The sequence below is a fragment of the Triturus cristatus genome, chromosome 7 (genome assembly GCF_964204655.1).
Source record: "Triturus cristatus chromosome 7, aTriCri1.1, whole genome shotgun sequence".
NCBI lineage: Eukaryota > Metazoa > Chordata > Amphibia > Caudata > Salamandridae > Triturus > Triturus cristatus.
The window spans coordinates 485810960-485830678 of NC_140590.1; the positions used below are offsets into that span (position 1 = coordinate 485810960).

General features: G+C 44.4%; 2 protein-coding genes across 7 annotated transcripts in view; one reads left to right on the forward strand and one right to left on the reverse strand.

Moving 5' to 3' along the window:
- Window positions 1–573: 573 nt before the first annotated feature.
- Window positions 574–19719, reverse strand: part of NTN1 (netrin 1) — a 610189-nt gene continuing 591043 nt past the window's right edge. For all 6 annotated transcript variants that reach the window (XM_085616826.1, XM_085616827.1, XM_085616828.1 and 3 more), the window contains one exon: window positions 574–1035. In XM_085616826.1, the coding sequence (XP_085472952.1) occupies window positions 707–1035 (329 nt within the window). In that variant the 3' untranslated portion in view covers window positions 574–706. The remainder of the gene's footprint in view (window positions 1036–19719) is intronic.
- LOC146809962 (uncharacterized) overlaps window positions 15865–19719 on the forward strand; it is a 483309-nt gene continuing 479454 nt past the window's right edge. Inside the window, exons 1-2 of the mRNA XM_085616829.1 lie at window positions 15865–16291; window positions 16413–16464. Coding sequence (XP_085472955.1) covers window positions 16437–16464 — 28 coding nt within the window. The 5' untranslated portion in view covers window positions 15865–16291; window positions 16413–16436. The remainder of the gene's footprint in view (window positions 16292–16412; window positions 16465–19719) is intronic.

A 19719-nucleotide genomic window follows, 5' to 3' on the forward strand; every position in this document is an offset into this window, starting at 1 on the left:
GAACAAGGAGGCAGTTAAATTGGATGGATATAAAGTTAGGGGACCAAGTAGTTCTCTTTTACGTTACCGCACAGTAATTGTATACAGAGAGCATGTGACACAAGGAAACAGATAAACACAAATCAGATGCAGCCCTAAATATACTGTCAGTGGAGTCCAGTAAAGTCAATATTATGAATTACGGAGTAAAAGACAGGTAATCGGAAAAAAGGTTAGTTTATGTTGGCCACACTTATCATATTAGCGTTCTTTTTGTACAGATTAAGCTTATTCTGTCTCTAGGCTTCCCACCTAGCAGTGATTTGACGTACAGCACTACCACCTGACAGTTCGGGGATCTCTTCCACAGCTATCGACAGCTCTCGATGAAAGAACCAGCCGGTGAAGAGTAGCCGGGGACATGGCTGGCTTCAGAGGGTCCATTGTCATGTCTTTCCACCAGTGTCCATCATACGTCTCGCCATTTGTAACGCTTGTGTGAGATTTTTCTAATATTAGGTGCAAACTTGGCAGTCCCATAAAAGTGCCCTCCCTCGCCCAACCCCATCTCTCCCACCACCCCTCCCTCCCCCAGAAACAAACGAACTGCAAAGTGAGGTCCATCTTCCTTCACAAAGTTCCTAAATCGAATCCTATCTGCTCCAGATTCTACACAAAGCAGCATGCACAGTCTGGTTCTTGCGCGCTCTTTCTGAATGACTTCCTTTTAGGCCTTCTTGCACTTCCCTTTCTTTTCCCGCTGCTGGAATTTCCTCAGCCGCCGAGCCCACGTATCCCGCCACTGTATCACCAGGCTGGTCTTGTCTGCAACAATCCCGTTCTGGTCAGGTGAGTCCTCATCATTGCCCAACAACAAGTACTTCTTCATAGGTTTCACCTTGGGACACTTGCAAGCGATGTCCTTGGATCGGATCCACAGAATCTGGTCACCGCGCCGGATCCGGTTTGTGCCCTGCTTGTAGACGGAGATGATATTGACAGTAAACTTCCACCATTCTCCAGCCTTGTCAGCTTTTAGTATGTGGATCTGCACAGCTGGAAAAGTTGAACAAAGAGGGTGAGTGAACAAGATTAGGTTGTTTTCATGCAAAAAAAGTACATACTTTATTATTTGAATGCCTGGGAGGAAAACCAGGATACTCCATGTTTGCATCACAGAATGTATTAATGAGAACCACATTGTGATAATAGGTTCTTTGTAGCTGGTGGCATACTTGAGAATAATAATGCTCTGGCTGAGTTCCTATATCCTGTATTTGCATGCCTGCGTAAAGCTCTCTTTTCGTATCCAATTTACCCTCCAGCCAGGAACAAGTGGGCTGAGGTCTGGGATTCTACAATTTTACTGTAGCATGCTTGGCACAAATGGATTTATGTTTCGGTATTAGTATGGTAAAATACTTGAGAGAAATCTGGGGTTCTAGACCCTTTGTATCTATGCAATAGCATGAAAGAGAGGTATTACTCGTTGGGCCTTCAATCCCATATATATTTGTATACCACACATAAAGAATTGAGGACATAGGATGTGATTATAGTTAGGTCAGAGTTTTCATAGGAAGTGTATTTTTTGTTTTGTTAATCATTATAGCACTTTGTCAAATCTTAATAAAACAGTATATTCAACTATTCCCCTTCCTAGAAGGTTTTGGGTTGATCCATAAAGGGTGGGGGTGGGGTGGGGGGGGGGGGTCGAGAAAAAGAGGGAAAGGTGAGGGGGGAATCACAAAACACATTTTTCCATACAATTGAACAACAGGTTGTTTTGGTTTTTAAACTTTAGCTTTTATATTATAATAAGTCCTAACTATAATGTCACTTAAATCTTTGTGTTTTTTTTTTATCAGTGACTATATATATATATGTATATAGAAAATGGTCCTAACCTTGTAAGCATATGTTCATAGCGTGCGTGGAAAGGACACAAGTACTTGTGTGTGTGTGTGAGACACTCTAGCCTGCTTCTGCTCTTATTCAGCAAATCATCGAGGTAGGGAAAGATGTAGACTCCCTCCTTGCGAGCTTGGTTGGAGGCTCGGTAGCCTCTGAAGGCTTTTCTCAGTGTCGATGGGCTCGATGCCCGACTCTAATAGGAGGGGTGCTCTGCCTCAGTGTGAGGTGTATTAGTATTGTGTTTCCTGTGACATGTTGAATGATATCATTGATGGTATCACTGATGACCTTTCAAATACCTGCGACCAGGCAAAACAAAAAAACGCTCTTCCTGTGGAAGCTCTGAACTAACCATAGCTACAACCATTGTGTTACACACACCCACGTGTGTTGACAGTACATTCTCTAACTATATGAGGAATAGACTGTTGGAACCAGTCTATAAATATTTATGTGATGGCAGTGAGAATAAATATATACATTTTTTTTTTAGAGAAGTTGTACTAATAAACACACATTTATACATATATTACTATAGTACAGAGGTGAGCTTCCAATGTATTATCACAGTGCAGCAAAAGTGACATGAGAAGAACACTTTATAGTGCCTCATATAATGCCACTTTATAGTGCCTCATAAATACAACAAATAATCTTACACATAGAAACAATACTTCAAATAGTTATGATATCTCTTGAGAGTGATTTGACCTTGCTGCAGAAATTAACCCCTTGCATTCTGGTTTTGATTAACTACATTTGTTAAAAGGCATACACATAGCCACCATGACATAAACCATATATGCTGATGTGCAAAGTATAATATGCTATTTATTACAATTGTTGAGGGAGTAGAGGGGCATCATGACTCATTCTAGGCTCGGCGTCTCATGAGTCATGGTCCCACCCCACCCTCAACAATGGTAAGAAGTAGCATATTACAGTCTACACATATAATATATATATATATATATTATTATTTTTTCCACTGAAAAACCACAGGTTTTCAGGGATGTTATAGTTAGGAATTAGCATTTTAAAAACCTTAGAAATTCACTGAAAAAAACAAAGGTTAGAGGGACGTTATAGTTAGTCTGACATTTCAAACAAGAGAAATTCATCCGTTATAGTTAGCTGAGTTAACTATAATTTGCGCCCCCGCAATGCACTGCTGATGACGTCACATATTACATCACTAATGACATGGTCAGTAACATCACTGATGACATCATCCACATGATCTCTGATGCACCTACTCACACCCCAATATAACCTTTCTTACACCCACTCCAAACTTCAGACTACCATTCTCGAAACCATAGATACACCAATACCAGTACGTACATACCCACTTACTAATTCATAGGTCTACACACACATCCACTCACTCACCCATACAGCTACTCATACACCTAGTCACTTTTATAAAAAAAGATTTTGGTGGGAGCCCCGGCTCCTGCTGAAAAAAAATAAAAGAAGCATGGGCTCCCCGCTTCTTTACTATATGGCCCCTGTGCAGCCCAAGTCCCAGGGAGCATGTGTGACTTAAAGGAGGGTGGTGCATGGGCCCCTCCCTCATGGGGCTTGTAAATGCCCCAGGGACCACCACCTTCCTGTGGCTTATGTGTTCTTAAAAGGGGGGTGTCTTGGACCCGTCCATGCCCATGGCCTGCCATCTCCCCAGGGCCACATTGAGAAAATAAATTGGGGTGGGCTGAGTAGACCGCCCCCTCCGCCCCAGGGATCACCACCTCTCAGGGGGACTAAATTAAAGTTAATGGGGGGGCCTGCGTCGTCCTGCCAGGGCCCCAGTACCACCAACTCTCCGGGGCCAAATTAACATTTAAAGTGGGAGGGGGCTTTGCGGACCACCACCTCCCTGGGGCTGGCCCGTCTACTTCAAAGTCCTGGAGCCCATAATGGAACTGGGGACCGCCACCCCGCCAAGGCCAGCTTCTGCTATGTCCCGGGGTGCCCACCCCCGGGACATAGCTGTTTGCTGTGGCTTGGCGGGAGCTTTAACTGCTCCTGCCAAGCCACAACAAACACTCTCCATTCAGCAAGCAAGAGCAGTGAAGATTCTCTTGCTAGCTGGAAGCGGCGTATCTGTCTGTTTCATGTGTCTGAATGCAATGTTCTCCCACAGGGGGTGGGGAGCCGGCAACGACCGCGGGAAACTTCAAGCTTACCCCGCAGCATACTGGGAGACATGGCTGGGCCCCAGGGGTTGGGGTCCCCCAGGTCGAAATGAGCTCGGGGATGGGGTCCGCATGGCTCTCCTCCTCCAATAGAAAAAGTCTGGGCCCCGGGGATGGGGTCCTCAGGCCGAAATGGGCCCGGTGGGGTGCCCACAACCCCCCCCCCCCCCCCCCACCCCTATTAAAAATAATTAAAATAAAAGGCCGGGCCGGGGGAAGTCATGAGAGGCCCTGCCCCCATTTTTAACCACTATCAAAGGGGCCTGCTGGCGCACAGCTGGTTAATCGATGAAGTCCTCTTGGCTGCTGAGGCTGCTTGGAGGCCAGCAACTCCTCTTATTGCTAGTAAATCACACACAGTTGGATTTCTGAGAGTTAATCAGTGGCCCCGCCCTCTTTCTCCACTACTCTGCAAACGTGCCTCCTGACACACTACTGGTTAGGGGATGAAGTCCCCATTGCTGCTGAGGGTCCTTGGGGGCAAACAACCCCTCCTGTTACCTCCAGTAAGTCCCACACAGTGGGATTGCTGAGAGGTCATCTGAGGTCGCCCCATTTTTTCACCACTTTGCAAACACGCCTCCTGGTACACTACTGGTTGGAGAATGAAGTCCCCTTAGATGCTGAGGGCCCTTGGGGGCCAAGAACCCCTCCTGTTAGCTCCAGTAAGTCACCCACAATGGGATTGCTGAGAGCTTAGAAATTCACTGAAAAAACAAAGGTTACAAGGACGTTAGAGCTAGGAATTAACATTAAAACTTGTGAAATTCACTGAAAAAAACAAAGGTAACGGACATTATTGTTAGGGTCAGATTTCACTCCTACAAAACCATAGAAATGTACCCGTTTTAGTTACCTGAGCTAACTATACCTTATGCCTCCATAATGCACTGCTAATGACCTCACATATTACATCACTCATGACATGGTCAGTGACATCACTGATGACATCATCCACAGAACCACTTATGCACACACTCACACCCCCATACAGTCTCTCATACACTCACTCGCCCACAGAACCATTCACATGCCTATTCACATATCAATGCAACTTGTCACACACCCATTCACCTATCCATGCAAACACTCACATACCCACTCACTCACCCATACAGCCACTCCTACAACCACTCACTCATACAGCTACTCGTACAACCACTTACTCACACATGCAACAACTTACACAGCCATACAGTCACCCATACAGCTACTCACACGCCCACTTAATCAATCATACAATCACTCAGCCAGTCACTCACTCATATACCTCAACAGACCTATTGACCCACTCATACTACTCACACACCCATTCACACACTCACAACCACTTACATACCCATTCAGTCATCCCTAAAAGCAGTCAGATGACCACTCACTCACCCATACAGCCACTCACACAGACACTCACTCTCCAATATAGCCACTCCCATGCCCACTAAATTAACCAAACAGCCACTCACTCACCCATACAGCCACTTACACATCCACTCACTAACCCATACAGCCACTCACAGACCTATGCAGCAACTTACACAGCAACTAACTAACCCCTACAGCCACTAGCACACCCACTCACTCTCCAATACAGCCACTCACTCACCCATACTGATACTCACCCACTAATCCGTCCATACAGCCACTCACTCATCCATATAGCCACTCAGGCATTCACTCACACACTTATACAGTCAGACAGTCACTCAAATGAGATATGTTAGAAACAGTATGACAAATTACTACTACAGAAAGAATAGTAATGTAACTTATGCTATAGCTTAGCATATATCTTTAAGTCTCAGACAGGTTTGCGAAACACAGTCATGGGATGATGCCATCAGTGATGTCATTTGAGATGTCATCAGTGATGTTACTGACCATGTCATCAGTGATGTCATATGTGAGGTTATAAGCAGTGCATTGCGGGGGGGGGGGGTAAGTTATAGTTAGCTCAGGCAACTTTAACTGGTGAATTTCTATGGTTTTGTACGAGTGACATCTGAGCCTAACCCTAACGTCCCTGTAACCTTTTTTTTTCTTCAGTAAATATATATATTAACGTGCCTGAAAGGACTGTAGATTCCTTGTATCTGGACAGTTGTATGCTTCAGAGGAACAGATTATTGGGAGCTGGATTCCCTGTGTACATATCGCAGCATGCCTTAAAGGGACAGGGTAGTCAAATCTGAATTCTCCATATATGTAGTAGCATTCCGAGTGGAACAGAATCTTCCAATCTGGATTCCATGTAGTAACATCCCTGAGATGGTCAGGCTCTGTGCAGCTCTTTGTAGTAGCATGCTGAGAGGGACAAGCTCTTCGTATCTGGATTTCATGTATATCTCGTAGTATGCATGATGCATGACAGGATGTTGAAACCTGTATTTCCTGTTTATGTACAACAGCAAACCTAATAGAAAAGGAACAAGCTGTTGACGCTTGCATATGTATTGCAGCATAGCTGAGATGCAGGTGAATAGCAAACACCCTTCTGTATAAAGTTAAAAAAAAAGTCTGTAGTGAGCTTGGAAAGAGTAGCCACTTCCTCAGGATGCATGATTTCACTAACTCCTCAGTGCTCCAGACACCAGTAGCATGCCATTGCCTATTCTTTAAAGCTGATGGTTACAGACACTGGGTTGCGGCATCCCTTTGTCATTAAAACAATGATTTCCCCTAAGCAGGAGGCTTGCAATTTTTCTTTACTGAACTACTGTTGAGACAGGCATGCTGTTGGTATTTGGACTGCCTTTATTTCAGCTTGCTAGTGATTGACTGGCTTATGGTTCCTCAATGCCTAAAATAAATCTAGAAGCATGAAAATTAAATTTACATGTGGGACTTTACTAGCATATGTAGTACCATTTCTGTCATGTCCTGATCTTCCTGTATAGCAGCATGCCTGAGAAGTACAGTCTTTTGGGATTAGATTATCTGTTTGTTTAGTGGCACATGCCTAGAAGGAACACGCTGTTGGGACATGCAATTTCTGTAAGCATATAGGAGCTTGCCTAGTAGAAACAGGCTGTTAGGCACTGGGTGACCTGTACATGCATATGAGTATGTTGGAGAGGGACTTACTGTTGATACCTTGACCTGTACATGCATATGAGTATGTCTGAGAGGGACTTACTGTTGATACCTTGATTACCTCTATTTCTATAAAAGCATGTCTAGAAGGGATATTTCATATCATAGCAAGAGGTAACAATAGCTGTGACTGGATTTGTTAATCCGTAGGTCATGTTGGTGTCACTTGACAAAAATGCACGAAAACCATTACAAAAAAGTCATATTTCACTCGTGTTCGATACTTGAGAATTTTCTGTTGAATGGCGGGTAAGTAACAGTATAAGTTAAGAGGGAGGTTCCAATACAAGATTTCTTCATTTTATTTCTATAGGCAGTTATAAATGAGCTATAGAAAACAAGTACTGGCATATCCATTAGGTCCCATTTTGGGACCTATTGCCTTTGCCAGCGACTTTTAACGCTGCTCTAGTGTCAGGAAAAAAGCAAAATTATTTTCCTTGATCCTGTGCAGCATCGACAAAAACAAGGAAAGAATAAAAATCACAATGACGCTACCGTTGCTGATGGTTACATCATTGTACTGGTTCATGCATGTGGGATGACTTGTTCGCATGACTGCATCACAATGCATGCGTACCAGAGGTGTCACGTCGTCACCATTTGCTTTGGTTTTTGTATACCAATGCTTAATTTGAGCCGGTGGTTTCCGGAGCTCGGCAACGGCACTTAATTGTCATCACCACATGGTGGCACTGCTCATCTAATTTAGAGATGAGCAGAACAACAGTTGTTTATGATACAACATACATTACAAAATACTAATTCCTGCCTCCCCAGCCATTCCTTTAGCTTTGGGGACCTGGAAAATCCTGAACTGTTGGTTAGTAGTTGTTTTGGTACCGTCATTGGCATTGGTGCAAGATGCAGTGGCCTCCTGGTCAGGACCCTGGCACTTATTATTTTGCAAATCAAGCACTGTTGTTTACCGATCCAAGATGGACACTGCTTGGATTGGTTAATTAAAAAAAGAAAAGAAGAAAAACATTTAGTACACAATAGAAAAAAAGACAGCGGCAGTGGAGTGGCAATAGAGCAGCCGCTGGGGAAAGGAGGGCAAAATCAACACACGAGGGAGACGGCAACATTGGAAGAGGGTAGAGGAGCACATGATGAGAAAAGAACGCTGGGTTGAGGGTAAAGACACGCACGAGTGAGTGAAAGCAACCCGAGGGTAGAAGCAACTAAGGATGAGGACAATGAGGAAGAAGGGACACACTACGGAGAGGACAGTGTGGGTCCCAGTCATTTTGTTGGGGAGAACACGAGGGATAGAGTTGGAAAACAAATGCAATCTCATGAAGTGCCTAACCAAAAAGAAAAAAAAAGTTGTTTGTTTTTTTTAAAGACTTTATTAACATTTTTTAATAACCAAGAGATCTGACATCATACAGCATAATGACCAGCTTATATAAAAAGAAAAAGAAACAATCTTCAGCGCATCATGGCACAGTTAGTCTCATCCACTGTAACTGCACGTTTCCTATTGTCCACAATGACAATCAAGTTTTGCGACAGAGTTTGTAGTCTGATTCACAACACAATTCTTATTTGAATGTAGATTCCTCATCCACCCCCTATGCCTGCTGTTACAGTGACCCCCAGTAGTCTGGCAACTTGACCCCCAGTGTCCTAACCAGTGGCTTTACAGAGTTACTGGGCCTGCACCTCCTCATCGCGCCTGGCAGTGTCAGACCCTGCGGCATCACTGTCTTTGGTCGTTAGGTATGTCTTGTACAACGCCCAAAGTTTTTTAGGATGACTGCGCGGTGGGAGTAGCTCACTATAAATTTCAGTCTGAGTGCTGCAATACAACATGTCTCTATTCCAGTCTGCAATTGTTGGAGTCGGGCCTTTTAACCAGCATATCGCCACTCTGCGCCTAGCAATTACCATACTCATGTCGACCAATCTTCGAATTGCCTTTGGCAGCGACTTGGAGTACCCCAGTAAAGCATGCAAGGGATCCGGTGCTAGCTGCATGTCCATCATGTCACCTAGCTCTTGGAATACACAGGCCCAGAACCTAGCAATCTCAGGACATATCCAAGCTAAGTGCAGAAAATCCGCCAGGCTTTCGCCACATCGCTCACACTGCGCCATGTCACGCAGTCCATATCTGCATAGCCTCTCAAGCGTATAATATACTCTATTCAAAAATTTAAAATGGATGAGCCTGTGCCTCCCGTTTAACGAAATTCGCTTAGTATTTTCGCAGCAATACCTCCAGGTCGCATCATCTAATTCCTGTTCCAAATCAGTTTGCCACGCAAGTCTAGCCTTGGTGTAAAAGTTTTCCCGGTACCCCAGTGCTAATTTGTAAATTTTTGACACAATTTGGGATGGAGTGGTGACTTTTATCACATATGAGAGTGGCATAACCTCCGGTGGTTCCTCCAAGTCACTGCCCAAGATTCCCGCCAGTGCCTGTCTCGTTCTATGGAATTGATATTTGTGCAAAAGCGTTATCTTTTGGTCCGGCTTCTCCAGCTCTTCCCATGTCTTAATTTTCCCCTCAATAAACAAATCCCCAATTGTTGTTACGTCAATGGAGCCGAGCGCCCTCGTCACCCCGTTGTCTGTGCACGAAGGCAGCCAGCGGCACCACTCCAAGTTAGCATGCGGTGAATAAAATATCACCCCGCTTGCAGTTTCAGAAAGTACTGTCACGCATGTCTGGTTGCATTTATGGAGTTTAGAATCCCTGTCCTGCGATCTGATGAGGTAAACAACATAGCAGGTAGCGGGAGTGGCGCCGCTGCCACCCTCACAATCTGGATATGGGGAGTGTCTGGAAGGCCATGCATCGGAAAAAAAGGTTTTAAAAGTGAGCAGATGAAGGATAAGAGTCAGCCAATCCAAGAGATGTTAAAGAGGCTGCTTTCCATGGAAGGGACAAACACAAGATAGACGATCTGGTACAAAGAAAGCTGTTGAATAAGAAGCCAGCAAATGAGAATGACAATAACACCAACTAATGGTAAGCAGTGGTCGAGCCGTAAGCACCCTATATGTTCTTGGTATGCCCACAATAGGCCTTTGGAAGCAGACAGCTTATACTGTCTGGTAGTGAAACCTATAAACTGCTGGACCGAGTGACACAAAATTTGGTATGCATGCAGACCAGAGTGTCTAGTGTTTCCAAATTTGGTGTAAATGTGTTCAATACTACTTAAGAGTTTTTAAACTGTAAGAGTATCGAGCAGGTTTCAGAGGGATAACCTTAAACACGATAATGGGCGTGAATTAGGACTGTCTATTCAGAGCTGAACATTTTCAGCCACGGTTTATGATTTTGCATGGTATCCTCTGACTGAAGTACATGGGCAGTGTACTGGAAAACACTATGGGTGAAGAGAGCACAGTGGATGAACCGCGATCCTCCTGGTGCGGTCAAACATAGCGTCTTCCTCCCAGAAAACAATGGCTCTTTGTGCCTGGAAGCTTTAAACCGATACTAATCAAAATGCAGTTCATTTCTTTCAATGCAAGCTTTAGGGGTCAACGGCATTGATGCACCTCTTTACCCCGATCTGAACTCTGCACTCGTACCAGTACATACTATCCTCAGTCTCATGCTTCTGTCGTCAGCAAAATCTGGTGCTTGCTGCTACTGCATGCAGATAAAGAACAAAACATTTTGTACTGTCCAGTATCACTGAGGGGGGTTATTGAGCTAATGTCATGGTGAAAGGCAAATTAACTTCTACCCACTACCTTCTGGGCAATGCCAACTGCAGGAAATCCAAAATGAATCTAAAAAGCTCCAACATAGCTGTTCCTGAAAGAGAAAAGTGCCAACAGAGTGAGATAACATCAAATACATGCTTAAAATATGTACCTCGGTTCAGGGTTGGATTGGGATTAAAAATTGGCCCTGACACACTAAAAAAAAGTGGCCCACATTTGCATATTGCCTTTCGGCAAAACACTGCTTGGGCAAAGTGTTTTAAAAGGAAGGGACGGGGTCTCTGACAAAGGCATGTTTTCTTAACTTTACTTAGATTTAAAAAAAAAATGCACAGACTAGTTCACACTGGTGAAACACCCCTGAAAACAAGTGAGGACACTTCTGCTCAAACCCCCTGCCACCGCTCAATATGCATACACTAATGGGCCGGCCCAGCGAGAGAAAGGGAGTGACACCTCTGTCCGTTGATAAAAGGGAGGTAATGGATGCCCATATACCTCCAGAAAGGTCACTCAGGCACCCACTGGGCCGCTGGCGGCATCCGAGTATCAAAGACACCGCCCATTTCTGCCCCCCAGGCCGCCCAAAAAAGCAGCCCACAGCTTGACCTTGGATACCGGCCCCTCGGCCATTGCCAGAGTGCCCGCCTTACCAATCCGACCCTGCCCCGGTTGCAAAATAATGTTCTGAGCCCAAAACTGGTTTTGTGAAATTCGTTTTTAAATATTCATAGGCATGTGAAGCATGCAAATTTATGACACCATGAAAGCCCTCCTGTTACCATTCTTCTGTGATTACTTAAACAACTCCAGTTCAATGTTCGCCTTAGCCCCATGTTTCTTTGCAGGTACTCCACTAACTACTATATGGGCATAATTATGAGTGCCATGGTAATCCAGATGTGGCTGTAACCGGAGTATCCGCCCCTTTTGAAATTACAACAGCGATAGTAACTTCATGGTGCAGAGTTTTTGACCCGCACAGTTAGACTGCTCAAAACAAGGCTAGTGTCATGGCAATCTACCTGCAGGGGGGGAGAAACAGGGGAATCTCTCCGGAAACACGTATTCCTTCATATTATTCTCTGTATATTAACATTGGGGAGTAATCCAACTCCCCATCTTCAATCCCAGAGTTACCAATACTCGCTAAATTAAAAATTCCACTAGCAGGGAGACTTTCCGGGCTGTTTTCCAGCACAATAGTAATAGTCCGGGCTGTTTTCCAGCACAATAGTAATAGGCCTCTTTGCTGGGTAAAAAATGTGACTGGAATCCAGGGGATTATGACATTTATATGCAGGAGTTCCATATAGAAACCCTGCTATAACCAGCCAGTGCACACATGTGGTATGTTTTAATAATAAATTGGACGTTGCAGCAGTGAGTATTGAGCATTTAGGGAACTCCTGCATATCTGCTTGTATAGCAGCTACAAGCTTCTAATGAGTTTAAGTATGGAGTCATGCATCCCTTCTGCAGTGTTGATAAACATCCCATATACATTTACCCCCAAGAGCAATGTCTGAGGAAGACCCCAGCAGCAAGCTACCTGATGAGTTGAAACGCTTCAACATACTGCTACTTGGTGGCACACATGTCAACTATCAACACCAACCTTCTATAATAAAAAAAAAATGTGACTGTCGATTTACTTAATTGAGTGATCAGAGTGGCCATGCCAAATTGTATGACAGCTCATGCTTACTCAGGGCATGAATTTATGTTATGCTTCTGATTGCTGGGCCTCTGCACACAGTCCATAATATACCAGCTACTGTTGTGTGTAGATTTAGATTCCGTATATAGGTTTCCCGATTTATGCCCTTATATAGGTACAATTCATATTGCTCTTATTTAGGCATAGAAAATCCAGCCCTTATTTAGGCATTGTCCATGCTAACCAAATACAGGCATGGTCTCCTACATCCGTCAATCCACGTCACAACGAGTTCTTGGAAAACCTGACTCTTAAGCCTTTAGGAATTTCCCTTGCTTGGATATTGATTTCTCCAAGAACTCATTTAGTATGCATGAACATCTATTCCTTAGGGGTTCATTCATGACATTCCGATGCCCGGCTTTTACGTCAACACAGGCATTCCTAAACACCTTCAAGGTATAAATATACCTGCACTTGCCCTGGCAAACCACGGTTCCGGTACGGTCCAGTTTGACTGCCTACTTGTAGTTCGCCACAGCAAGTTCGGAAGGAGATCGAGTTCCCGCCTGATGCAGTGGCCAGATGCGGTCATCCTCCTCGCAGAGAATCCAGCTCCTGTGTTTCTGACTCCCCTTGCGGGGTGTTAGATATCGAGTCCCGGAAAGAGATTCCAACCTCACACATTCTAAGGTATGGAGCAGACTAGAACTTAGAGAAACTTTTGGCAACTCTTGGCAAAACTAAAACTATACCCAGCTATACTTTAGGAAACAACGCCTACTTCTTACCTCGTACTACACTTAGGTTAGGTACACTGGGGTAGAACTATTTAGAAGCATCAGATGAGTATTCACGTTTTAGCCTGTGTTATTTATGTATGTATTTTATGAATATATGTCAGCTACAAACCATGCTATTGCAGTATTATTTTATCTTACTGCTAACTCTGTACGTATTGTACTTCGCATCCTGTCTTACGATTGTAGCAGTTCATATCTCTTGCATGAGAAATAAGACTGTTCAAAAACCCCTTTTTATTGAAACGTCCATCTCTCTATTTCGGTGAAACTCTGTAAAAACGAAGCATGCACGATTGACTGAGTGAATCTGTTATCTATTGTTTCCATGGTTCTGAGATTGTTCCGACTCTAAGGGAAACAAAGTTGTCATGTTTATGCAGTTGTCAGAAACTAATCCCTTCTTGTATATTTGAGAAGTTTCTAGTGACCTCTGAGTTAGCTGGCACACACAAGTAATTAAGTTTAATGTACTCGATAGAGACATACTGACCTCAGTCCTACGTCAAAACTATAGTGTATATTATTCCAATGTGCAGAGCCTATCAGGGATATAGGAACTACACTACACTACCACTGCAGTTTAGTACTTTTAGTACAGTTAGTGTTTGAGCACCTGATGCAGAGATGCAAGTTAACCGGGAGGTCATGGGTCCAATCCTAGCAGACCCACCCACAGAGGTTGATATAAGCACTTTCACGTTGCTTAGCAGTCACACCTGTTACTCAAAGTTCTATGAAGCTGTAAGACTCTGTCCGAAAGGATTAATAATAGATGACCATCTGGCATGGAGGCAGATTCTGGGCAGTGCTGTAAAAATTCAGATCGAAGAGTCAAAATTCAGGACAAGAGGTCAATTTTATTTGACGCATCTGAGGAGGTCAGGCAGTAATATAAAGTAAGTAAACTAATGGCCCACACAAGTACATGCCAAAATAGGTTTAAGGTCTTTGGTTTGTATAATGGTTAGCAGTACTGTTCCACTCTGGTATTCCTCCTGTGGCCTGCAGACAATGGAATTGCTTTCAGTTTAGTATGGGCTGCCATAACCCAACTGTGACCAAATGGCCCCATTATAGTCATGGCCTCATGCAGTGTGGTGCTGGTTTGAATCTTTTTACCAGGGATGATTACGTTTGCCTGTACTATTTGAGAAAAATACTGGGTACATGCCATCTCACCATGCTGTTCTACATATTGCAATGACAGTCCCACATTCTATCACTTACTTAAAAAAAAAAATCATAAAGCAACCAATGCCCTTCCAAAATATGTTTAGTTTGAAACGTGTTTTGAGACTTGTGGATTTCTTGTGCACTTACATTCTTATCCTCTCTCTAGCTCTCCCTAATGTCTGCATCCATTCCTGGCTGAGACTTTTGTTAACTTGCTATGGAAAAAAAGTGAATGCTCTAGTGAGGTCTACCATGCCCTATGCTAAACTATCAGCAGGGTTGGACTAGCCAATCAGGCAATGCTCGATGGGCTGGTCTATTAGGTCAGTATTTAGGCTGTTTTGGGCTATTTTGGGGCCATTTTGGGGCCTGTTTTATGGTCTGCTGGGACGGTTTTTACTCTTGATTTCCCTGGTATTAAAATAAACATTGCCTACAGCAAGCTGAAATCCATGCAATCTTCAATAGCTTGCAGAACACTTAAACACTGTGTCTTTACAATTTCAAAACTGCCGCAGTTTGAAAACCTGGGCTACTTTTTTAGCTAATTCACTAATGTGTCCACTTTTATTTTGGTGCCTGGGCCTATTTTTTATTCCAGTCTGACCCGGGCTTTCAGACGATGGGCGAGTCTCATTCAGGAATGCCAAAGGGCCTCATGGGTTGGTTACCAATAGTGCTATTACTCTTCCCATCTCAGCCACTCTTAAAAAGCTGTGTGCCTACTGGGAAATGCCGACATTTCACTTACTTGAATTGAATCCTTCAGAATGTGTGGGTTCCTTCACCACCCTTTTCCATCTACGGAGCCGCAGAAGCCCACCTCCCGGACTGTCTCTATGACAAGCCGCAGTGGCGGGCAGTCGTGCTGTCTTTGGAGGGAGCAGTTAATTTCCTTCTTTCGTTGCGAAGCAGGGGCAAAGTTAGACCTGTATTGTTTGTTCCTAACAATAATAATAATATTCCTAATCGTGCTTTAATTCAGGCCCACTCCTGCTCCAAATTGATTTTCTTTCCTTGATAGCGCGGGCTGTCACAGTGCAGTAGCAGGAAACTATAGGGTTAAATACGCAAACACCGGCGACGTCACTAGGCGTCCCTAACGGAAACAAAAACGGACTATGACATTAAGCTCATTTCACGGACGGTCCATGAAAATAACGGACAGGTGGTTACCCTAGCTAATAAAAATGAAACATCTTATTATTCTGCCTAGCTTTACGTGCTTGAATGCGCTTGGCCGGGGCCAGCAATTGGACACCGCTCTAAGTTGGTGGAAGACAGCTCTCCCGCGCAGGCCTGCGGCAGCCATGACGCTATACGGTAATTAGCATAACTGCCATTTCCGCTGTCACGTGACCCACAAGTAGCTCATTTGGACACAAGAGAAATGGCCCTAAAATCTGTGGCGCAATCCGGTGCCAGAAATGTACGGAACGATTATCCGCTCTCGTCGTACAAAAATTGCCGGCAATTATAAGGCAACCCAAGCCTGCCGGGCCTTGACAGCCGTCAGGGTATCAGGTGCCAAGACTTGGCACGACAGTCTAGGCGGCCTGAAGAGCTGGAGGCATTGCCAGGTCCCTTAACAGCACCTCCTGGGGGACGGCTCTTGAGGCTGGGGGCCGCGGGGGAGTCCAGAGGCACTTCAAAATGCTCGCAATCAGTGTGCACTGGAGGAATCAAGCGATGTCACCAGTACCCTGAAAATCCCATCGGTCTGGGACAGAGTCAATAAGACACTGAGGCAGCTTACATTGCCCCAGCAGACAGGTCTTTCAGAGGTAAAGCTCCGTATTTCTCGACAAGCATGTATGTATGTACCTTGGTCTGTTTCAGGACATCAACTTACCAGGGAATGAGAAGGAATTTGGAACAAAGTGTTTTTTGCTTTGTGTTTTAAAGGTACCCAGTGAAACATTTCGATCCATGCATCATCTGGTGGAAAGCCAAAAGGGTAAGCCTGCTGATGCGGTATATCAAATATCTGTCTATCTATGTATCTGTATGTGAAAAGTATGTCACAGATGCTTCCATTTAAAGCAAGAATCTGAGCTCTGACTGTATTTTTCCTCTTTGCCTACCACCCAGCAGACGCAGGTGTCAAAGACTTTCTTGGAGACAAACTCTTTAAATCTTTTGCCCTGACTTGTATCCCTGACCAAATAGAAAAATGGCGAATCCGGGAGAGTGCAGCACCCATATTTTGTATTTTTTTTATTAATGGAGTGAGTAAGGATACAAGACTTTAGCAAACAATCCGTCAGTTCGGCTCTAAGCTTGTGCATTGAGAGTGAGCTTTGTGTTCCTCGTTTTTTAGGGTCAAGCCTGCAAGACACTGTTGTTGACAAAGAAGGGCTTGGAACCCGCACGTTGCTTACCATTTGTTGGCTTGCTTGGCACTCTTCCTTACAGCCTTGTAATGTGTCACTTCAAGTCTAAAATCATTTACGTTCCTCTCTGTTGAATAGGGAGCAAGTACTGATTGATCCAACTTATTCAGTGCTATTCAGAAGGCTTGTGACTGGCTAAAATGTGCCCAGCAGGACAAACTAAGTTGCAAAGGTTTATTTTCTATAGTTAACTTTATTTTATTTTACCAAGTCGTCTTTTCTCAGTTTGCACTCATGTTTCCTTTTGTTTTTTGTTCATGGGCGCTTTTCTCAAAAGATGAGGATTAACTTGTTCTAAATATTGCAAAGCCACATTGTTTCTTTCTTATGTGTAATTCCTGAAATGATGCTTTAACACATAATCATGCAGAACACCCAAATCCACCCAACTCCAATCTGCCCCAATCCAATCCAGCCCACCTCACACCAATCCACCCCACTCATTCCAATCCACTCACTTCAATTTGAAGCACTCACCCCAATCTAATTCAACTCTAATCCACCACACTACTATCTTCCCAACCCACCCCAATCTGCCCTTCACCAAAACAATCTGCCCCACTCAAAACTGCCTCACGCCTATCCAAAACAATCTGCCCTATTACAATTTGCACCACTCCAACCCAAAACAACCTGCCCCATTCTAGTTCAAAACAATCTGCCCCATACCAGTCTGCCCCACTCCAATCTAAAATAATCTGCCCCACTCCAATCCAAAACAATCTGTCCCACACCAATCCAAAACAAGCTGCCCCACTCCAATACAAAACAATTCGCCCCACTTCAATCGACCCCACTCCAATCTAATCCATCCCACTCCAGACCACCCCACAGCAATCCAATCCAGCCAAATCCAATCTAGCAAACTCCAATCCATCCCACCCCAATCCAGTCCACCTCAATCCAATCTACCCCAATCCAATCCACCCCACTACACTGCAGTCCAAACCACCCCACTCTACTCCAATTTACCCTTCTCTATCCCAATCCACCAACCCAGTACAGTCCACCCCTCTCAAACTAATCCACCCAGCCCACCCCGCTCAATCCATCCAGCCCACCCCAATCCACCCCACTCCACTCCAGTCTAATCTGTTCCGCTGCAATTCAGTCTAATCCGCCCCTTTCCAGTTCAGTCTAGTCCACCCTACTCCACTCCATTTCACCCCATTCCAAGCCACCCTACTCTAATCCAGTCTGCCCCAGTCCTATCACTCTAATCCATACACCAGAACCAATCTAATCCACCCCACTCCAATCCAATCCAACCCACTCCAATCCAGCTCATTCCATTTAAATCTACTCCAGTCCAGTCCACTCCATCCAACCCACTCTTCCCCAGTCCAATCCACCCCAATCTACTCCAATCCAATCCACCCCATCATCAGTCCCCTCCAAGCCCTCCACACTGGCACTGCACTCTATAACACTCTTTGCCACTGAACTATACTCCCCTCTACTCAACTCTACGACACTCTACACCCCCTACTCTACTCTACTCCAACAAATCCAGTCTACAACACTCTACTCCCCCCACTCCACTCTAGGACACTCAATGCCACAAACTTTTAGCCATGCTGAACAGCAGCCACACTGGTATACAACTTACCAAAAACACATTGCCAAAGCCAATATCGCTTGTATAGGCGAAACCTATTGGCTTTGCCATTCCTTGTTTTTAATTGCTTTGTTATGCTCTGCCTTGTGAAAGATAGCTAAGTCATTGCGCCAATGGTAGTGTTAAGAGTTAATTAGGGAAATCCAAACCCTATTCTTGAAGTTGCACAGTTAGATATGGTAACAAGCATTGGGAAAGCCAAGAGGTCTCACCTTCAGGACACAATGGGGTTGTCAATGGTTTTTAGCCATGCCATTCAGCATCCCCGCTGCTGTTCAGCATAGCTAAAACAAGAAAAAAAAAGTCTATGCCATGTCACCCAGATATGGCTGCTTTTTGTTTTTCCGTTTTATTTGCTGATCCAAGTTGATTGGCAAATACAAGGAAAAATCGGTGTGAAAGCGTTTTTTTAAAAAGGGCTTTGGGATGCAACATAGGAAACAACACAGTGCAAGAGCAACGTGGGGGCCAAAAGTGGCACACAGTGTGTGAGGAACCAACACGGAAGGTGCAGTTGGGGGGGAAGCAACATGGAGGCACTGGGGTGGGCGAAGCAAATTTGCAAGGGCAGCATGGAGCTGGGGAGAAGGACACCAGGATGAGCACATCAATGAGGGAAGCAGAGGAGAAGCACACGGACGACAGAGAGCTACACAGAGCATGGATGTGGGAAGAGAAGTATACAAAGTAGGGAGCTGTAAAACATGCACTCCCTTGGGAAGCTTAAACAGAAAGAAAAAAGTAGTGCTTGAAAAGCAAACAGTGGATGGGTACAAGTAATACGTCCATGCTCCAGGGAGGGACAAGCAGAAAAAGAGGAATTAAAGCCCAAACAAGCTAACGAATAAGAAGCAACCAATTGACAGTAACAAAGCCAACCAATGGTAAGCAATGGGCGGGTTCTAAGACCACTGTAAGCTGGCACTATGTCTCACAACAGACAGCACATGTGCATTTTAGTAGGCAAATCCCCAAAATTGCGTCTTAAATTCTAGAGTTTCATGTTCACTGTATGGTAAACATTACATATAAGCTTGTTAGAAGAAGAGGGAAAATCACTTTTTTATTTACATTTTTCAGGTTCCATAGTAACTAGTTAGCAGGATGCTGAGATCACCAGAAAATACATCAGGTGCCTTCAGGCCCCCTCATCACACAAAATCATATCACATGAAATTACACTGACATCAGAAGAGTTTTT